Genomic DNA, 25,257 nt, shown 5'->3' with positions numbered 1-25,257 from the left:
TATGGAAGGAAATATCTCTACTCCCAAAAATGTTAAATGGGAAATGATTGGGATTTCATAAGTGGAGATGCAGTCCTCCATCTGGGTTTTAAGATGCAGTAGGGCAGATTTGGTTAATTTAATTAGCAACTTGAGATGGAGCTGAATTTGTTTATGATATTCAAAGCTATTGGGAGGGATTGAGATACATTGCTAGATAAAGTAAGTTATTGTTGGTGTATAATGAGATGAGGTGATCTGTAGAATTGAGAGATATTGTTGTAATTTATTTGATTGTTGAATAGCCTGGGCCAGGGGCTCCATGAACTTATAAAAATTGCAGATGTGAGATGGGGTCACCTAGCCTGCTACTTCTAGTTATTCTGAACGGAACTGAGCAGGTATTGCCTTTTATTACAGTGGCTGGGGGAATGGTATACAGTGTAATCGGAAAGAATTCAGACCCCTTGATTTTTCCCCACATTTTGTTACGTTACAGCCTTATTCTAAAATGGATTAAATAGTTCCCCCCCCCTCATCAAACTACACACAACACCCTTAATGACAAACCAAAAACTGTTTTTTAGAAATGTTTGCTAATTTATTAAAAATAAAAACCAGAAATATCACAATTACATGTAGTACCAGTCAAAAGTTTGGACACATCTACTCATTCCAGGGTGTTTCTTTATTTTGGCTGTAGAATAATAGTAGAATAATAGTGAATACATCAAAACTATGAAAAAAAAACTATGAAATAACACATATGGAATCATGTAGTAACCAAAAAAGTGTTAAACAAATCAAAATGTATTTTATATTTGAAATTCTTTAAAGATATATATTTATTTTATTTTATTTAACCTTCATTTAACTAGGCAAGTCAGTTAAGAACAAATTCTTATGTACAGTGTCGGCCTATCAAAAGGCAAAAGGCCTCCTGCGGGGACGGGGGCCTGAGACTAAAAAAAAATAATAAATACAATATAAATATAAATATAGGACAAAACACATCACAACAAGAGAGAAAACACAACACTACATAAAAAGAGACCTAAGACAACAACATGGATAGGCAGCAACACATGACAACACAGCATGGTAGCAACACAACATAACAACAACATGGTAGCAGCACAACATGGTAGCAGCACAAAACATGGTACAAACATTATTGGGCACAGTCAACAGCACAAAGGTCAAGAAGGTAGAGACAACAATACATCACAAAACGTAGCCACCCTTTGTCTTGATGACAGCTTTGCACACACTTGGCATTCTCTCAAATCAAATCAAATTTGATTTGTCACATACACATGGTATGCAGAGGTTAATGCGAGTGTAGCGAAATGCTTGTGCTTCTATTTCCGACAATGCAGTAATATCCAACGAGTAATCTAACCTAACAATTCCACAACAATTACCTGTCTGTGATGTGTACACAAGTGTAAAGGAATGAATAAGAATATGTGCATAAAAAAAGAAATATGAATGAGTGATGGTATAGAACAGCATAGGCAAGATGCAGTGGATGGTATAGAGTACAGTATATACATATGAGATGAGTAATGTAGGATATGTAAACATATAAAAGTGGCATTGTTTAAAGTGGCTAGTGATACATTACATCAAGATGGCAAGATGCAGTAGGTGGTATAGAGTACAGTATATACATATGAGATGAGTAATGTAGGGTATGTAAACATGATATGAAGTGGCATTGTTTAAAGTGGCTAGTGATACATTTATAAATTTTTACAGGGAGTACAAGAGAGGGCTGAGAACGCACCCTTGTGGGGCCCCAGTGTTGAGGATCAGCGGGATGAAGACGTTGTTACCTACCCTCACCACCTGGGGGCGGCCCGTCAGGAAGTCCAGGACCCAGTTGCACAGGGCGGGGTCGAGACCCAGGGTCTCGAGCTTGATGACGAGTTTGGAGGGTACTATGGTGTTAAATGCTGAGCTGTAGTCGATGAACAGCATTCTCACATAGGTATTCCTCCTGTCCAGATGGGTTAGGGCAGTGTGCAGTTTGATTGCGATTGCGTCGTCTGTGGACCTATTGGGGCGGTAAGCAAATTGGAGTGGGTCTAGGGTGTCAGGTAGGGTGGAGGTGATATGGTCCTTGACTAGTCTCTCAAAGCACTTCATGATGACGGAAGTGAGTGCTACGGGGCGGTAGTCATTTAGCTCAGTTACCTTATCTTTCTTGGGAACAGGAACAATGGTAGCCCTCTTGAAGCATGTGGGGACAGCAGCCTGGGATAAGGATTGATTGAAAATGTCCGTAACCACACCAGCCAGCTGGTCTGCGCATGCTCTGAGGACGCGGCTGGGGATGCCGTCTGGGCCTGCAGCCTTGCAAGGTTTGACACGTTTAAATGTTTTGCTCACGTCGGCTGCAGTGAAGGAGAGCCCGCAGGTTTTGGTAGCGGGCCGTGTCAGTGGCACTGTATTGTCCTCAAAGCGAGCAAAGAAGTTGTTTCGTCTGTCTGGGAGCAAGACATCCTAGTCCTCGACGGGGCTGGTTTTCCTTTTATAGTCCGTGATTGACGGTAGACCCTGCCACATACCTCTCGTGTCTGAGCCTTTGAATTGCGACTCTACTTTGTCTCTATACTGACGCTTAGCTTGTTTGATTGCCTTGCAGAGGGAATAGCTACAGTGTTTGTATTCGGTCATGTTTCCGGTCACCTTGCCCTGATTAAAAGCAGTGGTTTGCGCTTTCAGTTTTGCGCGAATGCTGCCATCAATCCACGGTTTCTGGTTTGGGAATGTTTTAATAGAAGCTGTGGGTACGACATCGCTGATGCACTTGCTAATAAACCCGCTCACCGACTCAGCGTATTCGTCAATGTTGTTGTTCGCTGCAATGCGGAACATATCCCGGTCCACGTGATCGAAGCAATCTTGAAGCGGGAATCCGATTGGTCGGAAAAGCGTTGGTCAGACCTGAGAGCCGGAGCTTCCTGTTTTAGTTTCTGTCTATAGGCTGGGAGCAACAAAATGGAGTCGTGGTCAGCTTTTCCGAAAGGAGGGCGGGGGAGGGCCTTATATGCGTCGCGGAAGTTATAATAGCAATGATCTAGGGTTTTGCCAGCCCTGGTAGCGAAATCATCTTGGTAGCTCAACCATCTTAATGAGGTAGTCACCTGGAATGCATTTCATTTAACAGGAGTGCCTTGTTAAAAGTTCATTTGTGGAATTTCTATCATTCTTAATGCATTTGAGCCAATAAGTTGTGTTGTGACAAGGTAGGGGTGGTATACAGAAAATAGCCCTATTTGGTAAAATACAAAGTCCATATTATGGCAAGAACAGCTCAAATAAGCAAAGAGAAATGACAGTCCATCATTACTTTAAGACATGAAGGTCAGTCAATGCAGAACATTTCAAGAACTTTTCTTCAAGTGTAGTCGCAAAAACCATCAAAAACCTCTCTTGAGGCCGCCACAGGAAAGGAAGACCCAGAGTTACCTCTGGTGCAGAGGATAAGATCATTAGACCAACCAGCCTCAGAAATTGCAGCCCAAATAAATTATTCACAGAGTTCAAGTAACATACACATCTCAACATCAACTGTTCAGAGGAGACCACGTGAATCATGCTTTCATGGTCGAATTGCTGCAAAGAAACCACTACCAAAGGACACCAATAAGAAGAGACTTGCTTGGGCCAAGAAACACGAGCAATGGACATTAGACTGGTGGAAATCTGTCCTTTGGTGTGATGAGTCCAAATTTGAGATTTTTGGTTCCAACCGTCGTGTCTTTGTGAGACGCAGAGTAGATGAACGGATGATTTCCGCATGTGTGGTTCCCACCGTGAATTATGGAGAAGGAGGTGTGATGGTGTGGTTGTGACATTATCTGTGATTTATTTAGAATTCAAGGCAAACTTAACCAGCATGGCTACCACAGCATTCTGCAGCGATACTCCATCCCATCTGGCTTGCGCTTAGTGTGACTATCATTTGTTTTTCAACAGGACAATGACCCAACACAACTCCAGGCTGTGTAAGGGCTGTTTGACCAAGAAGGAGAGTGATGGAGTGCGGTATCAGATGACCTGGCCTCCACAATCACCCGACCTCATCCCAATTGAGATGGTTAGGGATGAGTTGGACTGCAGAGTGAAGGAAAAGCAGCCAACAAGTGTTCAGCATATGTTGGAACTCCTTCAAGACAGTTGGAAAAGCATTCCAGGTGAAGCTGCTTGAGAGAACCTGAAGAGTGTGCAAAGCTGTCATCAAGGCAAAGGGTGGCTACTTTGAAGAATCTCAAATATAAAATATATTTTGATTTGTTTAACACTTTTTTGGTTATTACAGTATTACATATGGTGTGTTATTTAATAGTTTTGATGTCTTCACTATTATACTACAATGTAGAAAATAGTAAAACTTTTGAATAGTGTCCAAACTTTTGACTGGTACTGTAAGTATTCGGACGCTTTACTCTGTACTTTGTTGAAGCACCTTAGACAGCGATTACAGCCTCGAGTCGTCTTGGTTATGACGCTACAAGCTCGGCACGCCTGTATTTGGGGAGTTTCTCCCATTCTTCTCTGCAGATCCTCTCAAGCTCTATCAGGTTTGAATGGGAGCGTTGCTGCACAGCTATTTTCAGGTCTTTCCAGTGATGTTAGATCTGGTTCAAGTCCGGGCTCTGGCTGGCCCACTCAAGGACATTCAGAGACTTGTCCAGAAGCCACTCCTACGTTTGTCTTGGCTGTGTGCTTCGTGTCTTTGTCCTGTTGGAAGGTGAACCTTCGCCCAAGTCTGAGGTCCTGAGCACTCTGGAGCAGGTTTTCATCAAGGATCTCTCTGTACTATGCTCCGTTCATCTTTCCCTCAGTCCTGACTAGTCTCCCAGTCCCTGCCGCTGAAAAACATCCCCACAGCATGATGCTGCCACCACCATGCTTCACCGTAGGGAAGGTGCCAGGTTTCCTCCAGACATGACGCTTGGCATTCAGGCGAAAGAGTTCAATCTGGGTTTCATTATACCAGAGAATCTTGTTCTCATGGTCTGATAGTTTTTAGGTGCCTTTTGGCAAACTCCAAGTGGGCTGTCATGTGCCTTTTACTGAGGAGTGTCTTCCGTCTGGCCACTACCATAAAGGCCTGCTTGGTGAAGTGCTGCAGAGATGGTTGTCCTTCTGGAAGGTTCTCTCATCTCCACAGAGGAACTCTAGAGCTCATTGGGTTCTTGGTCACCTCCCTGACCAAGGCCTTTCTCCCCCAATTGCTCAGCTTGGCCGGGCAGCCAGCTCTAGGAAGAGTCTTGGTGGTTCCAAACTTCTTCCATTTAAGAATGATGGAGGCCACTGTGTTCTTGGGGACCTTCAATGCTGCAGAAATGTTTTGGTTTCCTTCCCCAGATCTGTGCCTCGACACTATCCTGTCTTGGGGCTCTACATACAATTCCTTCAACCTCAGGGCTTGGTTTTTGCTCTGACATGCACTGTCAATCAATCAATTTTCAATCAAATGTATTTATAAAGCCCTTCTTACATCAGCTGATGTCACAAAGTGCTGTACAGAAACCCAGCCTAAAACCCCAAACAGCAAGCAATGCAGGTGTAGAAGCACGGTGGCTTGGAAAAACTCCCTAGAAAGGCCAGAACCTAGGAAGAAACCTAGAGAGGAACCAGGCTATGGAGGGTTGGCCAGTCCTCTTCTGGCAGTAACTGGTGGAGTTTATAACAGAACATGGCCAAGATGTTCAAATGTTCATAGATGACCAGCAGGGTCAAATAATAATAATCCCAGTGGTTGTCGAGGTTGATTCAGGTCAGCACCTCAGGAGTAAATGTCGGTTGGCTTTTCATAGCCGATCATTCAGAGTATCTCTACCACTCCTGCTGTCTCTAGAGAGTTGAAAACAGCAGGTCTGGGACAGGTAGCACGTCCGGTGAACAGGTCAGTGTTCCATAGCCGCAGGCAGAACAGTTGAAACTGGAGCAGCAGCATGGCCAGCTGGACTGGAGACAACAAGGAGTCATCAGGCCAGGTAGTCCTGAGGCATGGTCCTAGGGCTCAGGTCCTCCGAGAGAGAGAGAGAAAGAAAGAAAGAAAGAAAGAAAGAAAGAAAGAAAGAAAGAAAGAAAGAAAGAAAGAGAGAAAGAAAGAGAGAGAGAATTAGAGAGAGCATACTTAAATTCACACAGGACACCGGATAAGGCAGGAGAAATACTCCAGATATAACAGACTGACCCTAACCTCCTCGACACATAAACTACTGCAGCATAAATACTGGAGGCTGAGACAGGAGGGGTCGGGGACTCCAATCAAGCTGTAGAAACATCTCAAGGATGATCAATGGAAACAGGATGCACTTGAGCTCAATTTCGACTCATGGCAAAGGGTCTGAATAATGTATTTCTGTTTTTGATTTTTAATACATTTGCAAAAACATTTTTTTCGCTTTGTCATTATGGGGTATTGTGTGTAGATTGATCATGATTTTTAATCTATTTAAGAATACAGCTGTAATGTAACAAAATGCGGAAAAGTCAAGGGGTCTGAATATTTTCCGAAGGCACTGTGTAGTATTTTCATCGTATTAATTTGTCCCCTTGAATGTTTTAGTACACCCACTGGAGAGCTCTTCTTTGTCTACACCCATTCAGCATCGTTCACACCCTCTTAAGCTATATCCCCGCCTGTAAACTCAGAGCGCTGTCAGATTGTCTGTTCGTAAATTCAGAGCGTTTCGTTCTTGGAGCGTTCAGAGCGCACACTGGATGCCCTGGCCAAGGAGTAGGGTTGTTTCGAGCGTTATGTCCTAACAACAGCAGTCAAGCATCCAAGCTAACTGGTTAACGCTAGCTAGCTTGTTAGCTCCTTCCAGACACAAATGAGAGAACAGCTCACTCTGACCATTTTACTCACCCTAGCAGAGCTGGATAGGCTGTTTTTATCTTATCCAGAGCGTTGGTGACTGCAACTGTGCTGCTGGCAACAATTTAATTACACTTTTTTGCCAACGTTTACTGACACCGGCCATATTCAATGGGTGTTGAGCGTTCACCTGGAGACAGGTGTTTTCTCCATCTCCTTAGCTATCATACTCTAATTCCACTGATTTCAAAACTCGATCTCTCGGCATGTCCAGCCCACTCATTATCTCAGCCAATCATGGCTAGTGGGAAGGTTGCTGGCTTTTTCTGTGGCTAAATGAACTAGGCACGTAATTTAACAATTTTATTCGTATTTACAGATGACATACAAGTTTGTTATTAAGGCACATGAAGGTTCAAATGTTCCAGAAGGCATTTCTGCCAAAAATCGCATTTAGATTTTTTTAACAAGTTTACGTTCAAATGGATCTCCTGTGAAGTAGTAATGCGCGACATACGCCTAGTTTCCTGAAACGAGTCACATTTGAAATTGATTTCAAGAATCAAATCAAAGTATATTTCATGTGTCACATGCGCCGAATACAACAGGTGTCGACTTTACAGTGAAATGCTTACTTACAAGCCCTTAACCAACAAGGCAGTTTTAAGAAAAATAAGTGTTAAGAAAGCATTTACTAAAATAAACTGAACTAAGAAAGAAAACGATGAAAAAAGAAAATGAAAAAATAAGAAATTAGAAAAATAACAAATAATTAAAGAGCAACAATAAAATAACGATAAAATAACACTACATACTGTCCCAACCAGGTAATTTGCCTACTCATGTTATCCAATGCCCTCTTGAGTTCACGGAGAAAGGTTTGGGCTCCCAGGAAGCCGGCTTCCACAGTTGAGAGAAGAGGAGTTCTTAATTCTTTTAAAAAAGGACTCGATCTGGCTTGGTGTGGATTTACAATCAGAGGTGTACAATTCTTTATAGAAACTGAAGAGTCTTTGGTTGATTAATTTGGGTTCTGATAGTAATTCACCTGATTCAGATTCAATAGCTTGTTAGCCAGTAGATGACTGGGTCGATTACCATGGAAGTAATGGTTGAGTCTAACTCGATGGATGGCAAATTATGTTCTCTGTTTTATCAATAGATTTAGTTATGTCTTGACTTTCAATTGAGTAGTCGCTACATGATCTCAAAAAAGTGTTTGTTGAGAACGTTCTAACGTTGTCAACAACTTTTCCAATTCTGATATCTTCTTTAATTGTGATTTGTTCAGCCCAGATGCAAATGCAATTGCTTTGTTTTTAATAAAACCTTTAATGGCTTGCCATAAAATCTGAGGATCGTCGACTGAATTTTTGTTAATCATTATGAATTCATTCAATTCAGTTTCAAATTCTTCACAGAAAATATGATTTTGTAGTAAGTGACATTAAAGCACCCTCTTGTGTCTCTTTTAGGATATTCTGATATATGTATCTGGCAGTAATAAGCATGATGATCAGACAGGCTCATATGTTGAGTTTCCATTTTCTTGATTAAATAAAATAGAGGAGTAGATAATAAGAGTACGAAATCGATTCTGGAGAATGTTTTGTGCCGAATAGTGTACTCTTTTGCTATAGGGCTATGAGCTCACCAGGCATCAATGAGGTTGTAATCAGAGCGTATATGTTGGAGAACCTTGGTTTCCTGTGGATTGTAGTTGGTCTTATTAGATTTGTCCCGCGTGTCCAGAATGGCATTCATGTCTGTTCCAATAACCAGCTGGATTTCAGTTAATTCCAACAACATGCTGTTCAGAGAATCATACAACTTAGGATCATATGAATTTGGAGCATACACATTAATAAAGGCCATTTTCTTTCCATTATACATTTAAAATCTCCTAGGGATCCCTTACGATACATTTAAAATCTCCTAGGGATCCCTTACGGCTAGAATCCCGTTACCGGGATCGATTTGACAACATCCGGTAAATTGCAAAACACTAGAGTCCACCTGAGTGACACGTAGAAAGAATACGAATACTTCTTCATTTTACAAAAAAAAACATCGAAGAATTTCTAAAGACTGTTGACATCTAGTGGAAGCCATAGGAACTGCAATCTGGGTCCTAATAATTAGGCTTTCCCATAGAAAAGCATTGGAAAATCCAATGACCTCAACGACAACAAAAAATCCTGGATGGATTGTCCTCGGTGTTTCACCTGCCAAATTTGTTCTGTTATACTCACAGACATTATTTTAACAGTTTTAGAAACTTTAGAGTATTTTCTACCCAAAACTACCATGCATATGCATATCCTAGCTTCTGGGCCTGAGTAACAGGAAGTTTACTTTGGGCACCTCAGTCATCCAAACATGCCTTTACCAAGGACGGTGATTTTGAGTTTCTTATGTATCATTATGATTACACCCGTAGTTTTGTTTGGGACTGACGAAAAAGCAGCCAGTTTTCAGAAATGGTTCTCTATTCCATGTGCGTCATTTTGGAGCAGGTGTGTTTCTTGGAGCATTGCTATATCTATATGGTTTCTTGCTAGAATATTATGACAGCTGGAACGTTTGATAGGAGTATTTAAATTCAAATTTCACGAGAGAATAGTTAGTGTTGCCATTGTTTTTCTAAAACATAATTGTTATCTATAGTGTTGATAAGCCCATGGATGTCAAATAAGCAGGACCCATAGGGAAATCCACCCATTGGTCTCTCCCCACCCAGAAGACGCTCTCTATAAAACATTCCCCTTCCCCGCCTTCCCCCCTCCCTAGCCTCCAGCCCTCCCTCCCCGGTTCCCCCCGCCCTGCACTATAATTACATGTTTGTAGTATAACGGCTAGTGGCAGCCTTACATATGAAATTCCTTAAGCAGCATATTTTTGGTATTAAGGTATTCATAAAAATAATAATAATTAAACTAAATAAGTAACCAATTCAGACCTTTACAATTAAGTTAGCAGACTTGAAGAGTAAGGGTGGGTAATGAAAAAAAAATTATGAAAATGATAACAAGAAGAAACTATGACACATATGCAAGTCTAATGCCTAAACAGTAAAAAATAGGATAGCTGTAGTATCCATATATTGTCCATTGTTCATTAATTTGCATGGTGTCATCACTGTGTAAATGTCCTGGACCATGGAGGCAATATAATGATAACAAGTTCAATGCTCAGCAATAATAGTAGTATTGTTCCTTATACCCAAACATGAGAGGTCTCCTCATCATTGTCTTATGCTGAGGGCAGCATCCAATTATAACCATAGGCTAGGCAGCATGATTGTGCATGGATAGCATACCAGAATAAAGATCTGTTGGCTTGTCCCCTTGTGTGTTGGGTTTGATGTGCTTCTCCAAGAAGTCTTGAGCTTCCTTAGCAGTGGAAAACGTGTGTTGCTTGGTGGATGAAGCCGCATCTCAGGTTTAGCTGGCGTAGCTGGGATCTCACCTCGTTGTAGGTCTTCTGCTGTTTTAGCAGTTCAGCACTCAGGTCTGGGTAGATGCTGATCCTCTTCCTTCAATAAGTCAGATGCCCGGATTCCGCTGCAAGACGAACAATTCGCTGCTTGACTTCAAAGCTGTGGATCCAACAATCATACAACGAGATCCGTTGTGGAGTTGACCCATGCAATGCGCAATGTTAATCAGCAGCATGGGACCCAGCAGCTCCTGTCCGAACAGTTCATAGAAAAGATTGATCATGAAGGAAGTTGGGTTGCCCGCTTCCATGCCAGTTTCAAGTCCTGTGATTTTTCAAATGATTCTGTTTCTCTTTTAGGAGTTTGATTTTCCCTTTTAACTGACTATTTCCAGGTCATGGATAAAGATGGTGCCGAAGAACATGGCTGACGTTTTACAGATTTTTTTTTTGTGTTGTGTAACTTATTTTTTAACTTACTTATTGTGTACATAATGTTGCTGCTACCATCTCTTATGACCAAAAATAACTTCTAGACATCAGAAAAGTGATTACTCACAGCGGACTGGAAGAAACTTTTTCCTTTAACAAGTCTGATGAGAAGGATATCCTGCTTTCACTGGAACAGGCCCAGATCCACGCCTTTTTCGTGAAGAAAAGACGCCGGAAAAGGGGACGCAGATCGGGGATGCTTCTGAGAAGCCGGAGGCGTGCGAGTAAACTCCCAATGCCTTCCATTCTCCTCAACGTGCAATCGTTAGAATTTTTTTTTGATTACCTACTATTAAGATGATCCAACCAACAGGACATTAAAAACTGTAACATCTTATGTTTCACCGAGACGTGGCAGAAAGAAGAAATGGACAATATAGAGCTGGCGGGATTTTCCGTGCACCGGCAGAACAGAGACGCTACCTCTGGTAAGACGAGGGGTGGGGTTGTGTGTCTTTTTGTCAATAACAGCTGGTGCACGATGTCTAATAGAGGTATTGCTCGCCTGAGGTAGGGTACCTTATGATAAACTGTCGACCACACTATCTACCAATAGAGTTCTCATCTGTATTATTCGTAGCCGTCTATTTACCACCACAAAGCGAAGCTGGCCCTAAGACCGCTCTCAACCAACTCTATAAGGCCATAAGCAAAGAAGAAAATGCTCACCCAGAAGCGGCGCTCTTAGTGTCTGGGGACTTTAATGCAGGCAAACTTAAATCAGTTTTACCAAATTTTTACCAGCATGTCACATGTGCAACCAGGGGAAAAACAATCCTAGACCACCTTTACTCCACACACAGAGATAAATAAAAAGCTCTCCCCGCTCTACATTTGGCAAATCTAACAACAATTATATCCTCCTGATTCCTGCCAAAAACTAAAGCAGGAAGTACCAGTGACTCGCTCAATACGGAAGTGGTCAGATGACGCGGATGCTACACTACAGGACTGTTTTGCTAGCACAGACTGGAATATGTTCCGGGATTCATCCAATGGCATTGAGAAATACACCACCTCAGTCATCGGCTTCATCAATAAGTGCATCGATGACGTTGTCCCCACAGTGACTGTACGTACATATCCCAACCAGAAGCCATGGATTACAGACAACATCCGCATCGAGCTAAAGGCTAGAGCTGCCGCTTTCAAGGAGCGGGAGACTAATCCGGACGCTTATAAGAAATCCCACTATGCCCTCAGACGAACCATAAAACAAGCAAATGCAGGATTAAGATTGAATCCTACTACACCGGCTCTGATACTCGTCGGATGTGGCAGGGCTTGAAACTATTACGGACTACAAAGGGAAACCTAGACGCGAGCTGCCCAGTGATGCGAGCCTACCAGACAAGCTAAATGCCTTTTATGCTTGGTATGCGTATTGGAGTGGATCTAGGGTGTCCGGGAGGATGCTGTGAGCCATGACCAGCCTTTCAAAGCACTTCATGGCCACTGACGTGAAGCTGAAGCATCCCCCCCTTGTACACTGCTGCTACTTGCTGTTCGTTTGTTACCTATGCATTGTCACTTCGCCCACACCTACATGGACAGATTACCTCAACTAGCCTGTACCCCTGAACACTGACTCGGTACCGGTGCCCCCTGTATATAGCCTTGTTATTGTTATTCTTATTGTGTTACTTTTTATTATTACTTTTTATTTTAGCCTACTATGTAAATATTTTCTTCTTCTTGAACTGCACTGTTGGTTAAGGGCTTGTAAGTAAGTATTTCACGATAAAGTCTACACTTGTTGTATTCGGCGCATGTGGTAAATAAAGTTTGATTTGATTTGATGGAGTCGCACCTCTGTCACATTGGCTGTCTTCTCCAGACTTTCCACTTTGGTTGAATAGGTATCCACTTTAACAGTGAGCACTGCCAATGATTCAATGATTTACAGGTTTTAGAGGTAATCTCTTCACAAACTATCTCTCGAATAGTAGCCAGCTCTTTCTGTTGTCTGTTGTTGAGAGCCTCCATGTTCCCATAGTTGAATTGTGGACGGACATACTGCTGGAGCATAATAGAACTGCTAGGTATTTCTTATCACTCAATGAATGTCCCACATGTTAATATGAAGTTTTAGGAAATAAGTCTGTTAATTCATAGTAATTTGCAAAGGAAAGCCATGAAAGGCCATGCGTTTCAATGCATGCCACTGGAACCAGAAACAGTAGTAGATTTAAAAAAAGCTTTTGACTCAATTTGTCATGAGGGTCTTGATGGGGGAAAAACATTATAAAATCCATTTACACAAACAACAACTGTGTTGTTAAAATTGGCAAAAAACACAAATTTCTTTCCACAGCGCTGTGGGGTGAGACAGAGATGCAGCTTGAGCCCCACCCTCTTCAACATATACAGTATATCAACGAATTGGCGAGGGCACTAGAACACTCTGCAGAACACGGCCTCACCCTACTAGAATCTGAAGTCAAATGTCTACTGTTTTCTGATGATCAGTAGCACCTAGATCTTCTGCACAGAATATGTTAGACTTGGGCCTTGACAGTGAATGTCAGTAAGACAAAACTAACGGTGTTCCAAAAAAGGTGCAGTTGCCAGGACCACAAATACAAATTCAATCTAGACACCGTTGCCCTATAGCAAACAAAAAACTATACCTACCTCAGCCTAAACATCAGCACCACAGGTAACTTCCACAAAGCTGTGAACGATCTGAGAGACTAGACAAAAAGGGCCTTCTATGCCATCAAAATAAACATAAAATTTGACATCCCAATTAAGATCTGTCTAAAAATACTTGAATCAGTTATAGATATATTGCCCTTTATGGTTGTGAGGTCTGGGGTCCGCTCACCAAGCAAGAATTCACACAATAAGACAAACACCACATTGAGACTCTGTATGCAGAATTCTGCAAAAACGTCCTCTGTGTACAATGTAAAAAAAACAAATAATACATGCAGAGCAGAAATAGGACGATACCCGCTAATGATCAAAATCCAGAAAAGACAACCACTTAAAAGGAAGCAATTCCCAAAACTTCCATAACAAAGCCATCCCCTACAGAGAGATGAGCCTAGAGAAAAGGCTCCTAAGAAAGCTGGTCCTGGGGCTCTGTTCACAAACACAAACAAGACAGCAACACAATTAGACTAGAGAGAGAGAGAGAGAGAGAGAGAGATTTTCACAACCACTTCTCCATTTTGGCACTTAGAGTATGTTGAGTAACACCAGAAAACGAAATGAGCGCCCCAATCCACTGGGGGCTTCTCTGAATGAATACAACCCTGTGTTGCAGGCAGTGACAAGCTACTCCAAGAAGCCTGTACCATGAGAACATCTGCCTTAGTGGCTATGGCCCATAGGCCCTGGTCAAAAGTAGTGCACTACATAGGCAATAGGGTGCCATTTGGGATGCAACCCAGAAGTCTTCCTGGCTGCCAGGCAGCCAACTGAAACGTGCCTCCATTGCTTCAGCACCACTTTGCCGAATGGAACAAAGAGCACCCTCATTTAAATTGGAACTGTGTTGTGCTGGTCGTTCATAGAGTCTGTGGTGGAAAATTACCACACTTGGCGTTGAGGAGCCATTGAGATGGATAACCAGCGTCCCAGTGACATTGTCAGGGTGGAGAGGGTGGGCTTAGGACTGAAGAGGGGGTATGGGGTCTATAGACAGAGATTACTGGGTGGTTGTATGGTGGGTGGTGATGACATAATAAGTGACGAGAAATGGGGTGACCGTGTTTACCACAGAGTGAGGAGCGTGTAGGTAATTATTTGGTCATAAAATGTCTCACCATTAGGGGTTTATAGCTGTCTTTCTATAATGTGTTTCATAGAAGTAAATGTATCAGCCAGGAACAATGCCATGGTTTCTCCCAGCAAATGAAAAGGCTGGTTGGTTTGGTTTCTTCCTGTTCTTTCTAGGTATGGATGGATGCAGGGACTCAGATCTTTTTCTCGTATGCCATCTGTCTGGGGTGTCTGACTGCCCTGGGGAGCTACAACAAGTACAACAACAACTGCTACAGGTCAGGACTCACCTCAGAACACACACTTACACCTCTACCTCCCAGTCTACTCTGCTCTACTCTGCTGTACTGTACTCTGCTCTACTTTACTGTACTCTGCTTTACTCTTCTGTACTGTGCTATACTGTACTGTACACCCCACCTCCTACCTCACCTAATTAGATAAGACTGAGATTATTGAAACAATAAGCAGAAGTGTCTCTGATAAGATTAAACAGATAAGTGATTTGTTCTGTTTTACACCCTAATGACTTAACCATCAGTTCTGTTTTACACCCTAATGACTTAACCATCAGTTCTGTTTTACACCCTAATGACCTAACCATCAGTTCTGTTTTACACCCTAATGACCTATCCATCAGTTCTGTTTTACACCCTAATGACCTAACCATCAGTTCTGTTTTACACCCTAATGACTTAACCATCAGTTCTGTTTTACACCCTAATGACCTAACCATCAGTTCTGTTTTACACCCTAATGACTTAACCATCAGTTCTGTTTTACACCCTAATGACCTAACCATCAGTTCTGTTTTACACCCTAATGACCTAACCATCAGTTCTGTTTTACACCCTAATGACCTAACCATCAGTTCTGTTTTACACCCTAATGACCTAACCATCAGTTCTGTTTTACACCCTAATGACCTAACCATCAGTTCTGTTTTACACCCTAATGACCTAACCATCAGTTCTGTTTTACACCCTAATGACCTAACCATCAGTTCTGTTTTACACCCTAATGACCTAACCATCAGTTCTGTTTTACACCCTAATGACCTAACCATCAGTTCTGTATATTGATCTGCATTCGGAGAGTATCTGATTCTGCTTTGAAGTTGTAAGGTTTTATTGATTCTGCTTTGAAGTTTTCAAGGGGTTAGTGTGTGGTACAGTATCTGTTATTATGGTCTATGTCTTCCTGACGACTACCTCTCTGGGTTTACAGAGATTGCTTGTCGTTATGCTTCCTGAACAGTGGGACCAGTTTCGTGGCTGGCTTTGCCATCTTCTCCATCCTGGGCTTCATGTCTTATGAGCAAAATGTGCCCATCTCAGAGGTGGCAGAATCAGGTTAGTAGTCCTTGTAAATGAGCGTTAGACACACACCATTCTAGACAGTCAATTTCTACATCATCGTTGGGAAAGAATGTATGGTTTTCCACATTTGAAAAAAGTGTACGTGCTTGTGCTGTCAGATGGAATCATCTGTTGAATTTCAACAATACAACTGAGTATGTCAAAGTAGAATTGCTACCCCAAGTAAGCGGCTATTGACTGTAAATTCCCCACACTGTTCAAAAGAAAAACCCTTTACTGTGCTGTATTGGTGCTTAATGGTGTGTAATGGTGCTTAATGGTGCGTATTGGTGCTTAATGGTGTGTATTGGTGCTTAATGGTGTTTAATGGTGCTTAATGGTGCTTAATGGTGCGTATTGGTGCTTAATGGTGTGTAATGGTGCTTAATGGTGTGTAATGGTGCTTAGAATAGTGCTTAATGGTTCGTAATAGTGCTTAATGGTGCGTAATGGTACTTAATGGTGCGCAATGGTGCTTAATGGTTCGTAATAGTGCTTAATGGTGCGTAATGGTACTTAATGGTGCGCAATGGTGCTTAATGGTTCGTAATAGTGCTTAATGGTGCGTAATGGTACTTAATGGTGCGTAATGGTGCTTAATGGTGAGTAATGGTGAGTAATGGTGAGTAATGGTGCCTAATGGTCCTTAAGATGGTGGCGCAGAGTAGGATACACGTCTAGCCAGTTCCTGCTCGCCTTGAACTTGATGATTAGACATGTTAATATTTAGAAGTCAACTTTCAAGGTTCAGAGAATCCAAAGATGACCTAGAAGTTTAGAATACAGTCGGGTAGAGGTCGTTGTTGCAATATGGATCCAAAGTCCTGCTCGCGGGATGACAAGTCTGTAATGACCTGTTATGACCTGTTAGGACTCCTCTATGACCTGTTATAACCCTCTGTGTCCCAGGTCCTGGTCTGGCCTTCATAGCGTACCCCCGTGCTGTGTCTATGATGCCCTTCTCTCCTCTCTGGGCCTGTTTCTTCTTCATCATGATCGTCTTTCTGGGGCTGGACAGCCAGGTGAGACTAGAACAGCTCTGTCTGTCTGTCTGTCTGTCTGTCTGTCTGTCTGTCTGTCTGTCTGTCTGTCTGTCTGTCTGTCTGTCTGTCTGTCTGTCTGTCTGTCTGTCTGTCTGTCTGTCTGTCTGTCTGTCTGTCTGTCTGTCTGTCTTCTCTCTCTCTTTCTCTCTCTCTCTCTCTCTCTCTCTCTCTCTCTCTCTCTCTCTCTCTCTCTCTCTCTCTCTCTCTCTCTCTCTCTCTTGCTGTCTGTCTGTCTGTCTCGCTCTCTCTTTCTCTTTCTCTTTCTCTCTCGCTCTGCCTCTGTCTGTCTGTCTGTCTGTCTGTCTGTCTGTCTGTCTGTCTGTCTGTCTGTCTGTCTGTCTGTCTGTCTGTCTGTCTGCCTGCCTGTCTGTCTGTCTGTCTGTCTGTCTGTCTGTCTGTCTGTCTGTCTGTCTGTCTGTCTGTCTGTCTGTCTGTCTGTCTGTCTGTCTGTCTGTCTGTCTGTCTGTCTGTCTGTCTGTCTGTCTGTCTGTCTGTCTCGCTCTCTCTCTGTCTGTCTCTCTCTCTCTCTCTGTCTCGCTCTCTCTCTCTCTCTCTCTCGCTCTGCCTCTGTCTGTCTCTCCTCTCTCTGTCTCCTCTCACTCATCTTCTGTGTTTCTCAGTTAGTAGAGCATGGCGCTTGTAATGCCAGGGTTGTGAGTTTGCTTCCCACTGGGGACCAGTATGAAAAAGTATCCACTCACTACTGTAAGTTGTTCTGGATAAGAGTGTCTGCTAAATGACTCAAATGTTATTTCTTTCTTAGGTTTTCGCATTCTTCATCAAACCATTTGTCACACACACACACACACACACACACACACACACACACACACACACACACACACACACACACACACACACACACACACACACACACACACACACACACACACACACACACACACACACACACACACACAAAATGCCTTCAAACTCTGCCCCTAACAATGTCCACAATGGTGTTTTTCTTTATCAGTAACAAAGCATCCCCTCTGTTCTCTCCCCTCCTGAAGTTTGTGTGTGTGGAGAGTCTGGTGACGGCCATGGTGGACATGTACCCTAAAACGTTTCGTCGTAAGAACCGCAGAGAGCTCTTCATTCTGGCGGTGGCCATCTTCTCCTTCCTCATGGGTCTCATCATGCTGACCGAGGTATGCCACTGTCCACAGTGCCCCCTAGCACCCCAGTTGGTCAAGGGTAGCTGATAAAATGGCTGACCCTGGCTCTGACCCCAACTCTCCGCTCTGACCCCAATTACCTATGGTCATGTCTCAGAACTGTCTTCATAAACAAAAATGAAATCCTTAATCCTTTCATTAAGGGCTTTGAGTTTCTGGTCACGTGTATTGAAAGTTACTACACTTGCTAAAAAAAGAGCCATTCAACCATAGGATACTGACATCAGGAATACAATTAGCTCCTTTTGGGGAACATTCAGTCTGTGTAGGAAGTATAGGCTCTCTAATGTATGCTCTATAATGTATATTGCTACATACATCGTAGACCATATACGGAGGCTAAACTTCATAATCTGAATGAATGTTCCCCAAAAAGAGCTATATGTTTTCTTGCATCTGCATGTTGCTCTACGTGTGGCATTGATAAAACAGAGAGTGTGTCCCTAGCTGCCCTGCCGTAACGTAACACATGTTTCTCTCCAGGGAGGCATGTACGTCTTCCAACTCTTTGACTACTATGCTGCCAGTGGGATGTGCCTGCTCTTTGTGGCTGTCTTTGAGACAGTTTGCATTGCTTGGATTTATGGTGAGTGTTTAGCCAAGTTATGTGGGTATGTGTTGAGGGGGGCATTAGCATGACAAATGGGGTATTTTAATTGACGACATAAGCACTGTTCATCGATCCTCTGGGCTTCAGCTTTAGTCTTCTCTCCGTAGAAGTGAAAGGGCATCTGGGAGTGGAACAACTAACTGAATGTGATATTATTGGACCATTTTGAACACTTTTTTGATGAGACTTAGTACTATTTTGAGCAACCAGTTAGATGCCTTACAAATGAGTACTGTGGGAATGTGTATCTGTCCCTTGCTGACTCCTGCCTCACTATTCTTCTCTTTCCTCACTGTTCCTGTAGGTGCTGACCGTTTCTATGACAACATTGAGGACATGATTGGCTACCGCCCTGGGCCTATTATCAAATACTGCTGGATGTACTTCACTCCTGCTACCTGCTTAGTGAGTCTTTTTCTTTTGAACCAAAACCCTGTTCTGTCTTTTGACTGAGGATTGACCTCTGGTGGTGACTATTGAAAAAGCATCTACCATCGCACAGCAAGGCTCATCAAATTCACAAAGATTTTTTAGAAAGTGGTAAGATCTCAAATGAAAGCAAGTCACTATTGTTGTTTTTAAATCAATGCAAAAAAAAATAGAATAAACCTAGGACGTAGCAAACAGTGACTGTCAAGAAGACAGAGCTGATGGACTATTTACCTCCGCAGGGTACTTTTGCCTTCTCCCTGATCAAGTACACCCCTCTGAAGTACAACAATGAGTATGTGTACCCCTGGTGGGGCTACGGCCTGGGCTGGCTCCTGGCCCTGTCCTCCATGCTCTGTGTCCCCCTCTGGGTGGTCATCAAAATGTGTTCTGTGGAAGGCACCCTGAAGGAGGTAAGTCACACACACCACCCACTGTTTTCACTCCTTACCCCCACTGACTTTTTTCCTGTTTGCTATTGTCAATTTTTTGGGCTTAAGCTACTGTAACTTAGAAATATATACAAACCAATACAACAAACCAATCTTGTCTTGTCTATTTCCTCTGTTGTTCTGTAGCGCTTTATAATCCTGACCACACCGTCCACTGACTTACCCAAAACCAAGAAGGAGCAAGAGAAGCTGCTGGCCATCTTTGCTGCCGATGGGGACAGCCTCCGTCAGAGACACCCTCCCACCAAGGAAGGCTACTTCCCCGTCAACGAGAAGGAGTCCAACTGCTAGAGCTGGGAACGTGGACCCAGGCCTTGTGAGGTCCCATGTCCCTCCCCTCGACATGGCATCTGCCCTGGGCCCGTCCCAAACCTCTCCTCAACGATACCTCATAACTGCACAACTGCGGCCAAATGAGCACAGATGCAGAGACACTGGTGCTGCTGTGCCCTGGCTCTTTCTCTCCTGCAAGGTCTCTCAGAGACAATATAGACTACTGTTTCAGGTGCTGTTGTTAAATCGTGTATGTACTGATGTTCACACACGCAATGCTACTGGCTCTTCCATCTACACTTCCATCCACGGGACAGTTGCTCGCCACTTCTGCCTCACACTGTTGCCTGATCAACCAGGAACTCTAGCTGGGTTGTGCTGATTTAGTTCGCCAATGACGAAGTTTAGCAGACATTGAAATGGTGTGATTCAGTGATTTGTTATATGTCCATTGTGGTTGAGACTTGAGAATGTTTGTCTGATGATCACATCTGCTTTCTAAGGATGTGTTTTTTGTTTTCCTTTTTTTCATGGACATCTCTGATGTTCAGCTCGGCACATGTTGTACGAATACTACTTCAAGTTGTTAGTTTTAGCTTCTGGCGGAATGGAATGTTTCATTCCAAACACAGTCGTAGAGTTTCAGTTGAATACAGTACAGTTACATTGTGATGTTTAATTCAGTACTTAGTTGAAAGGACTGCCTCATACAGCACATCGTAACAATGCTTTACAACATAATCCCTCCGTCTGTCCCCCCTCTACCATGTTCTCATGTAGGGTTGCTCCTGATTTATATTCAGCTGTGAGAGACACTGTGATTAGGTATTATTTTTGTGCATTATGTTGAACTTGCTACAGTCATATCAGTTGATATAGTAAATACATCAATCTAATCAATATGTTTGTTAATTTACCCCGAGATGCTAAACCTTAGCTGACAACATTTTTAGATGACAAATAAAGGAATCCGATAACCGCATGCCAACTAAAAGCACCATGTCATTGTGGTTACAAGAAGCAATGCAGAATTGAACAAGAATTCAATGAGGCAATAATTATTCGGAGGCAATACTTTTTTTGCCTCCGAATACTATGATTATACATTAATATATTGGCAAGTGCCAATATGTTACACACAACCTATACAGTTTAATATCCACATTTATGTCAGAAGAATTGCATCAAAAATACATCTGAAGCCCAAGTGTCTGTCTCTATTATAGTAACCTAACATAGCAGGAATAAAATAAACCTGTAGAAAACAGACTGAATAGGCTTTGCTAGCCTAAGGTTGTTGTTTGAGTTTAGGATTAAGTCAGACATACTGTAAATGTATTTCTTTGATTCAAAAGCTTACTTGGACATATAATCATTGTGTATTAGCATTTTAATCATACCCACTGGGCACAGACGTCAGCTCAACGTCTAGTTTTGATTTACATTTTGTTGAGTTGTCAACTAACGTGAATTCAACATGAAATCAACAACAATTTTCAACATGTCAATGGATTTAGGTTCAAAGTTGGGTGAAAAAAAGACAAAATGCCCCTACGTTGATTACTTTTTGCAAATCCAATACATTTTCCTCCATTGATTTAACATCATCACATACATTTTGGGGGTTGAAATTATGTGGAAACAACATTGATTCAACAATTTTTTTGCCCAGTGGGTAGTCCTATGTTAGGTTTTTTAAGTACTTTAAAATGTAAAACCAGGATATTTGCATTGCTCTCATCCTTGGCTTGATTTAAAAAAAAAAATGTATACAATCGTATATATATATATTTCTAAACTGTATACCAAGTCCAAAATGTGATAAAGCACATGAGAAACATAGTTTAAAAACTAGTGAAAGTATGGATTGTGTTCAATATATTTTTGTTGTACAGAATTTTGGCATTTGAAATCATTGTACAGTACACTACAGTATACCATCATAGCGAGCAGCTTAGAGGTGAGAAGCTGGAGAGAAAGAGTTTTCCCGTAATACTGAACTTGAGTTTCATACCTTTTACCTTGGAAAAATGAAAAGTCTCGCAAAGTCTGTTATTTGCTTATATTGTGGCCTATTCATTAATTAATTATATCATCATCTACTTTGCCATATCATACAATAACAACTTTGAAAAGTATAAGCTCTTACACTTCCAGTATGTGTTCGTCAGTATTGCCAATGACATGTCCAGTGCAAAGCTGAGTACCGTTCACATGTATCATTACAACTGACATTGTAAAATAAAAACATTTATATTAAAAGGTGTAAAAAATTATGTGTCATACAATGTCATTCTTTTCCACCAAGATTTCCGAAGACTGTTGAGAGAGAGAGAGAGAGAGAGAGAGAGAGAGAGAGAGAGAGAGAGAGAGAGAGAGAGAGTGAGAGAGAGAGAGAGAGAGACTGTATGTATCCTGATGGCCAGCAGATGGAAGCAGAGTATTATCATCAAAAGCCATGAGTATGTCAGTAACCCAACTGAAATGATTTCAAGCCATGTGTGTGCTGTAGGCCTTTAATTTTTCCTCTAAAGAAATATTAAAACATGTCATGCTACAGTATGTGTTTACTATTGAGCACATACAGGTAACTGCCAAAATAAAGGAAACACCAACATAACGGCTCTTAATGGGGCCCACCAACTGCCAGAACAGCTTCAATGTGCCTTGGCATAGATTCTACAAGTTTCTGGAGCTCTATTGAAGGGATGCGACATCATTCTTCCATGAGAAATTCTCCATAATTTGGTGTTTGGTTGATGATTGTCGAAGCAAGGTGCCGCTCCAGAATCTCCTATAAGTGTTCAATTGGGTTGAGATCGAGAGAGAGAGAGAGAGAGAGAGAGAGAGAGAGAGAAAGCCCTTACATGGAATGGAGAGAGAGAGAGAGAGAGAGAGAGAGAGAGAGAGAGAGAGAGATAAAGCCCTTACATTGAATTGAGAGAGAGAGAGAGAGAGAGAGTGAGAGTGAGAGTGTGAGAGAGTGAGAGAGAGAGAGAGAGAGTGGGAGAGAGAGAAAGCCCTTACATTGAATTGAGAGAGAGAGAGAGAGAGAGAGAGAGAGAGAGATAAAGCCCTTACATTGAATTGAGAGAGAGAGGGAGAGAGAGAGAGAGAGAGAGAGAGAGAGTGGGAGAGAGAGAAAGCCCTTACATTGAATTGAGAGAGAGAGAGAGAGAGAGAGAGAGAGAGAGATAAAGCCCTTACATTGAATTGAGAGAGAGAGAGAGAGAGAGAGAGAGAGAGAGAGATAAAGCCCTTACATTGAATTGAGAGAGAGAGAGAGAGAGAGAGAGAGAGAGATAAAGCCCTTACATTGAATTGAGAGAGAGAGAGAGAGAGAGAGTGAGAGTGTGAGAGAGTGAGAGAGAGAGAGAGAGAGTGGGAGAGAGAGAAAGCCCTTACATTGAATTGAGAGAGAGAGAGAGAGAGAGAGAGAGAGAGATAAAGCCCTTACATTGAATTGAGAGAGAGAGAGAGTGGGAGAGAGAGAAAGCCCTTACATTGAATTGAGAGAGAGAGAGAGAGAGAGAGAGATAAAGCCCTTACATTGAATTGAGAGAGAGAGAGAGAGAGAGAGAGAGAGAGATAAAGCCCTTACATTGAATTGAGAGAGAGAGAGAGAGAGAGAGAGAGAGAGAGATAAAGCCCTTACATTGAATTGAGAGAGAGAGAGAGAGAGAGAGAGAGAGAGAGAGAGAGAGAGAGAGAGAGAGAGAGAGAGAGAGAGAGAGAGAGAGAGAGAGAGAGAGAGAGAGAGAGAGAGAGAGAGAGAGAGAGAGAGAGAGAGAGAGAGAGAGAGAGAGAGAGAGAGAGAGAGAGAGAGAGAGAGAGAGAGAGAGAGAGAGAGAGAGAGAGAGAGAGAGAGAGAGAGAGAGAGAGAGAGAGAGAGAGAGAGAGAGAGAGAGAGAGAGAGAGAGAGAGAGAGAGAGAGAGAGAGAGAGAGAGAGAGAGAGAGAGAGAGAGAGAGAGAGAGAGAGAGAGAGAGAGAGAGAGAGAGAGAGAGAGAGAGAGAGAGAGAGAGAGAGAGAGAGAGAGTGAGAGTGAGAGAGAGACCAACCCCCTTTCAGCCCTATGCTCCTTTGAGACTGCTCTTTCAACATCACTGAGTTCTCTTCTTCTAAGCATGGTACCCACAAAAATGAGCAACTGGGCATTTTTATACATGACACTAAGCAAATCCCCTCAAAAATATTTGTCACATACACATGGTTAACAGATGTTAATGCGAGTGTAGCGAAATGCTTGTGCTTCTAGTTCCGACCATGCAGTAATATCTAACAAGTAATCTAACCTAACAATTTCACAACAACTACCTTATATACACAAGTGTAAAGGAATGAATAAGAATATGTACATAAAGATATATGAATGAGCGATGGCCGAACGGCATAGGCAAGATGCAGTAGATGGTATAGAGTACAGTATATACATATGAGATGAGTAATGTAGGGTATGTAAACATTATATAAAGTGGCATTGTTTAAAGTGGCTAGTGATACATTTATTACAAACATCTTTTCATTATTAAAGTGGCTAGAGATGAGTCAGTATGTTGGCAGCAGCCACTCAATGTTAGTGATGGCTGTTTAACAGTCTGATGGCCTTGAGATAGAAGCTGTTTTTCAGTCTCTCGGTCCACGCTTTGATGCACCTGTACTGACCTCGCCTTCTGGATGATAGCGGGGTGAACAGGCAGTGGATCGGGTGGTTGTTGTCCTTGATGATCGTTTTGGCCTTCCTGTGACATCGGGTGGTGTAGGTGTCCTGGAGGGCAGGTAGTTTGCCCCCGGTGATGCGTTGTGCAGACCTCACTACCCTCTGGAGAGCCTTACGGTTGTGAGCGGAGCAGTTGCCGTACCAGGCGGTGATACAGCCCGACAGGATGCTCTTGATTGTGCATCTGTAAAAGTTTGTAAGTGTTTTTGGTGACAAGCCAAATTTCTTCAGCCTCCTGAGGTTGAAGAGGCGCTGCTGTGCCTTCTTCACCACGCTGTCTGTGTGGGTGGACCATTTCAGTTTGTCCGTAATGTGTACGCCGAGGAACTTAAAACTTTCCACCTTCTCCACTACTGTTCCGTCGATGTGGATAGGGGGCTGCTCCCTCTGCTGTTTCCTGAAGTCCACGATCATCTCCTTTGTTTTGTTGACATTGAGTGTGAGGTTATTTTCCTGACACCACACTCCGAGGGCCCTCACCTCCTCCCTGTAGGCCATCTCATCGTTGTTGATAATCAAGTCTACCACTGAAGCGTTGTCTGCAAACTTGATGATTGAGTTGGAGGCGTGCATGGCCACGCAGTCATGGGTGAACAGGGAGTACAGGAGAGGGCTGAGAACGCACCCTTGTGGGGCCCCAGTGTTGAGGATCAGCGGGGTGGAGATGTTGTTACCTACCCTCACCACTCGGGGGTGGCCCGTCGGGAAGTCCA

At 42.7% G+C, this 25,257-nt stretch overlaps 1 protein-coding gene across 1 annotated transcript in view; it reads left to right on the top strand.

Moving 5' to 3' along the window:
- The window catches only part of LOC139578269 (sodium- and chloride-dependent GABA transporter 2-like), a 45,221-nt gene extending 23,123 nt beyond the window's left edge, over positions 1 to 22,098 (top strand). The window contains exons 8-15 of the mRNA XM_071405662.1: positions 14,657 to 14,760; positions 15,710 to 15,834; positions 16,750 to 16,862; positions 17,897 to 18,034; positions 18,545 to 18,647; positions 18,976 to 19,076; positions 19,343 to 19,513; positions 19,679 to 22,098. Coding sequence (XP_071261763.1) covers positions 14,657 to 14,760; positions 15,710 to 15,834; positions 16,750 to 16,862; positions 17,897 to 18,034; positions 18,545 to 18,647; positions 18,976 to 19,076; positions 19,343 to 19,513; positions 19,679 to 19,843 — 1,020 coding nt within the window. The 3' untranslated portion in view covers positions 19,844 to 22,098. The remainder of the gene's footprint in view (positions 1 to 14,656; positions 14,761 to 15,709; positions 15,835 to 16,749; positions 16,863 to 17,896; positions 18,035 to 18,544; positions 18,648 to 18,975; positions 19,077 to 19,342; positions 19,514 to 19,678) is intronic.
- The last annotated feature ends 3,159 nt before the right edge of the window (positions 22,099 to 25,257 follow it).

The sequence above is a fragment of the Salvelinus alpinus genome, chromosome 6 (assembly GCF_045679555.1).
Source record: "Salvelinus alpinus chromosome 6, SLU_Salpinus.1, whole genome shotgun sequence".
In the NCBI taxonomy this organism is placed as follows: domain Eukaryota; kingdom Metazoa; phylum Chordata; class Actinopteri; order Salmoniformes; family Salmonidae; genus Salvelinus; species Salvelinus alpinus.
This window is presented reverse-complemented; position numbering and strand designations above follow the sequence as displayed.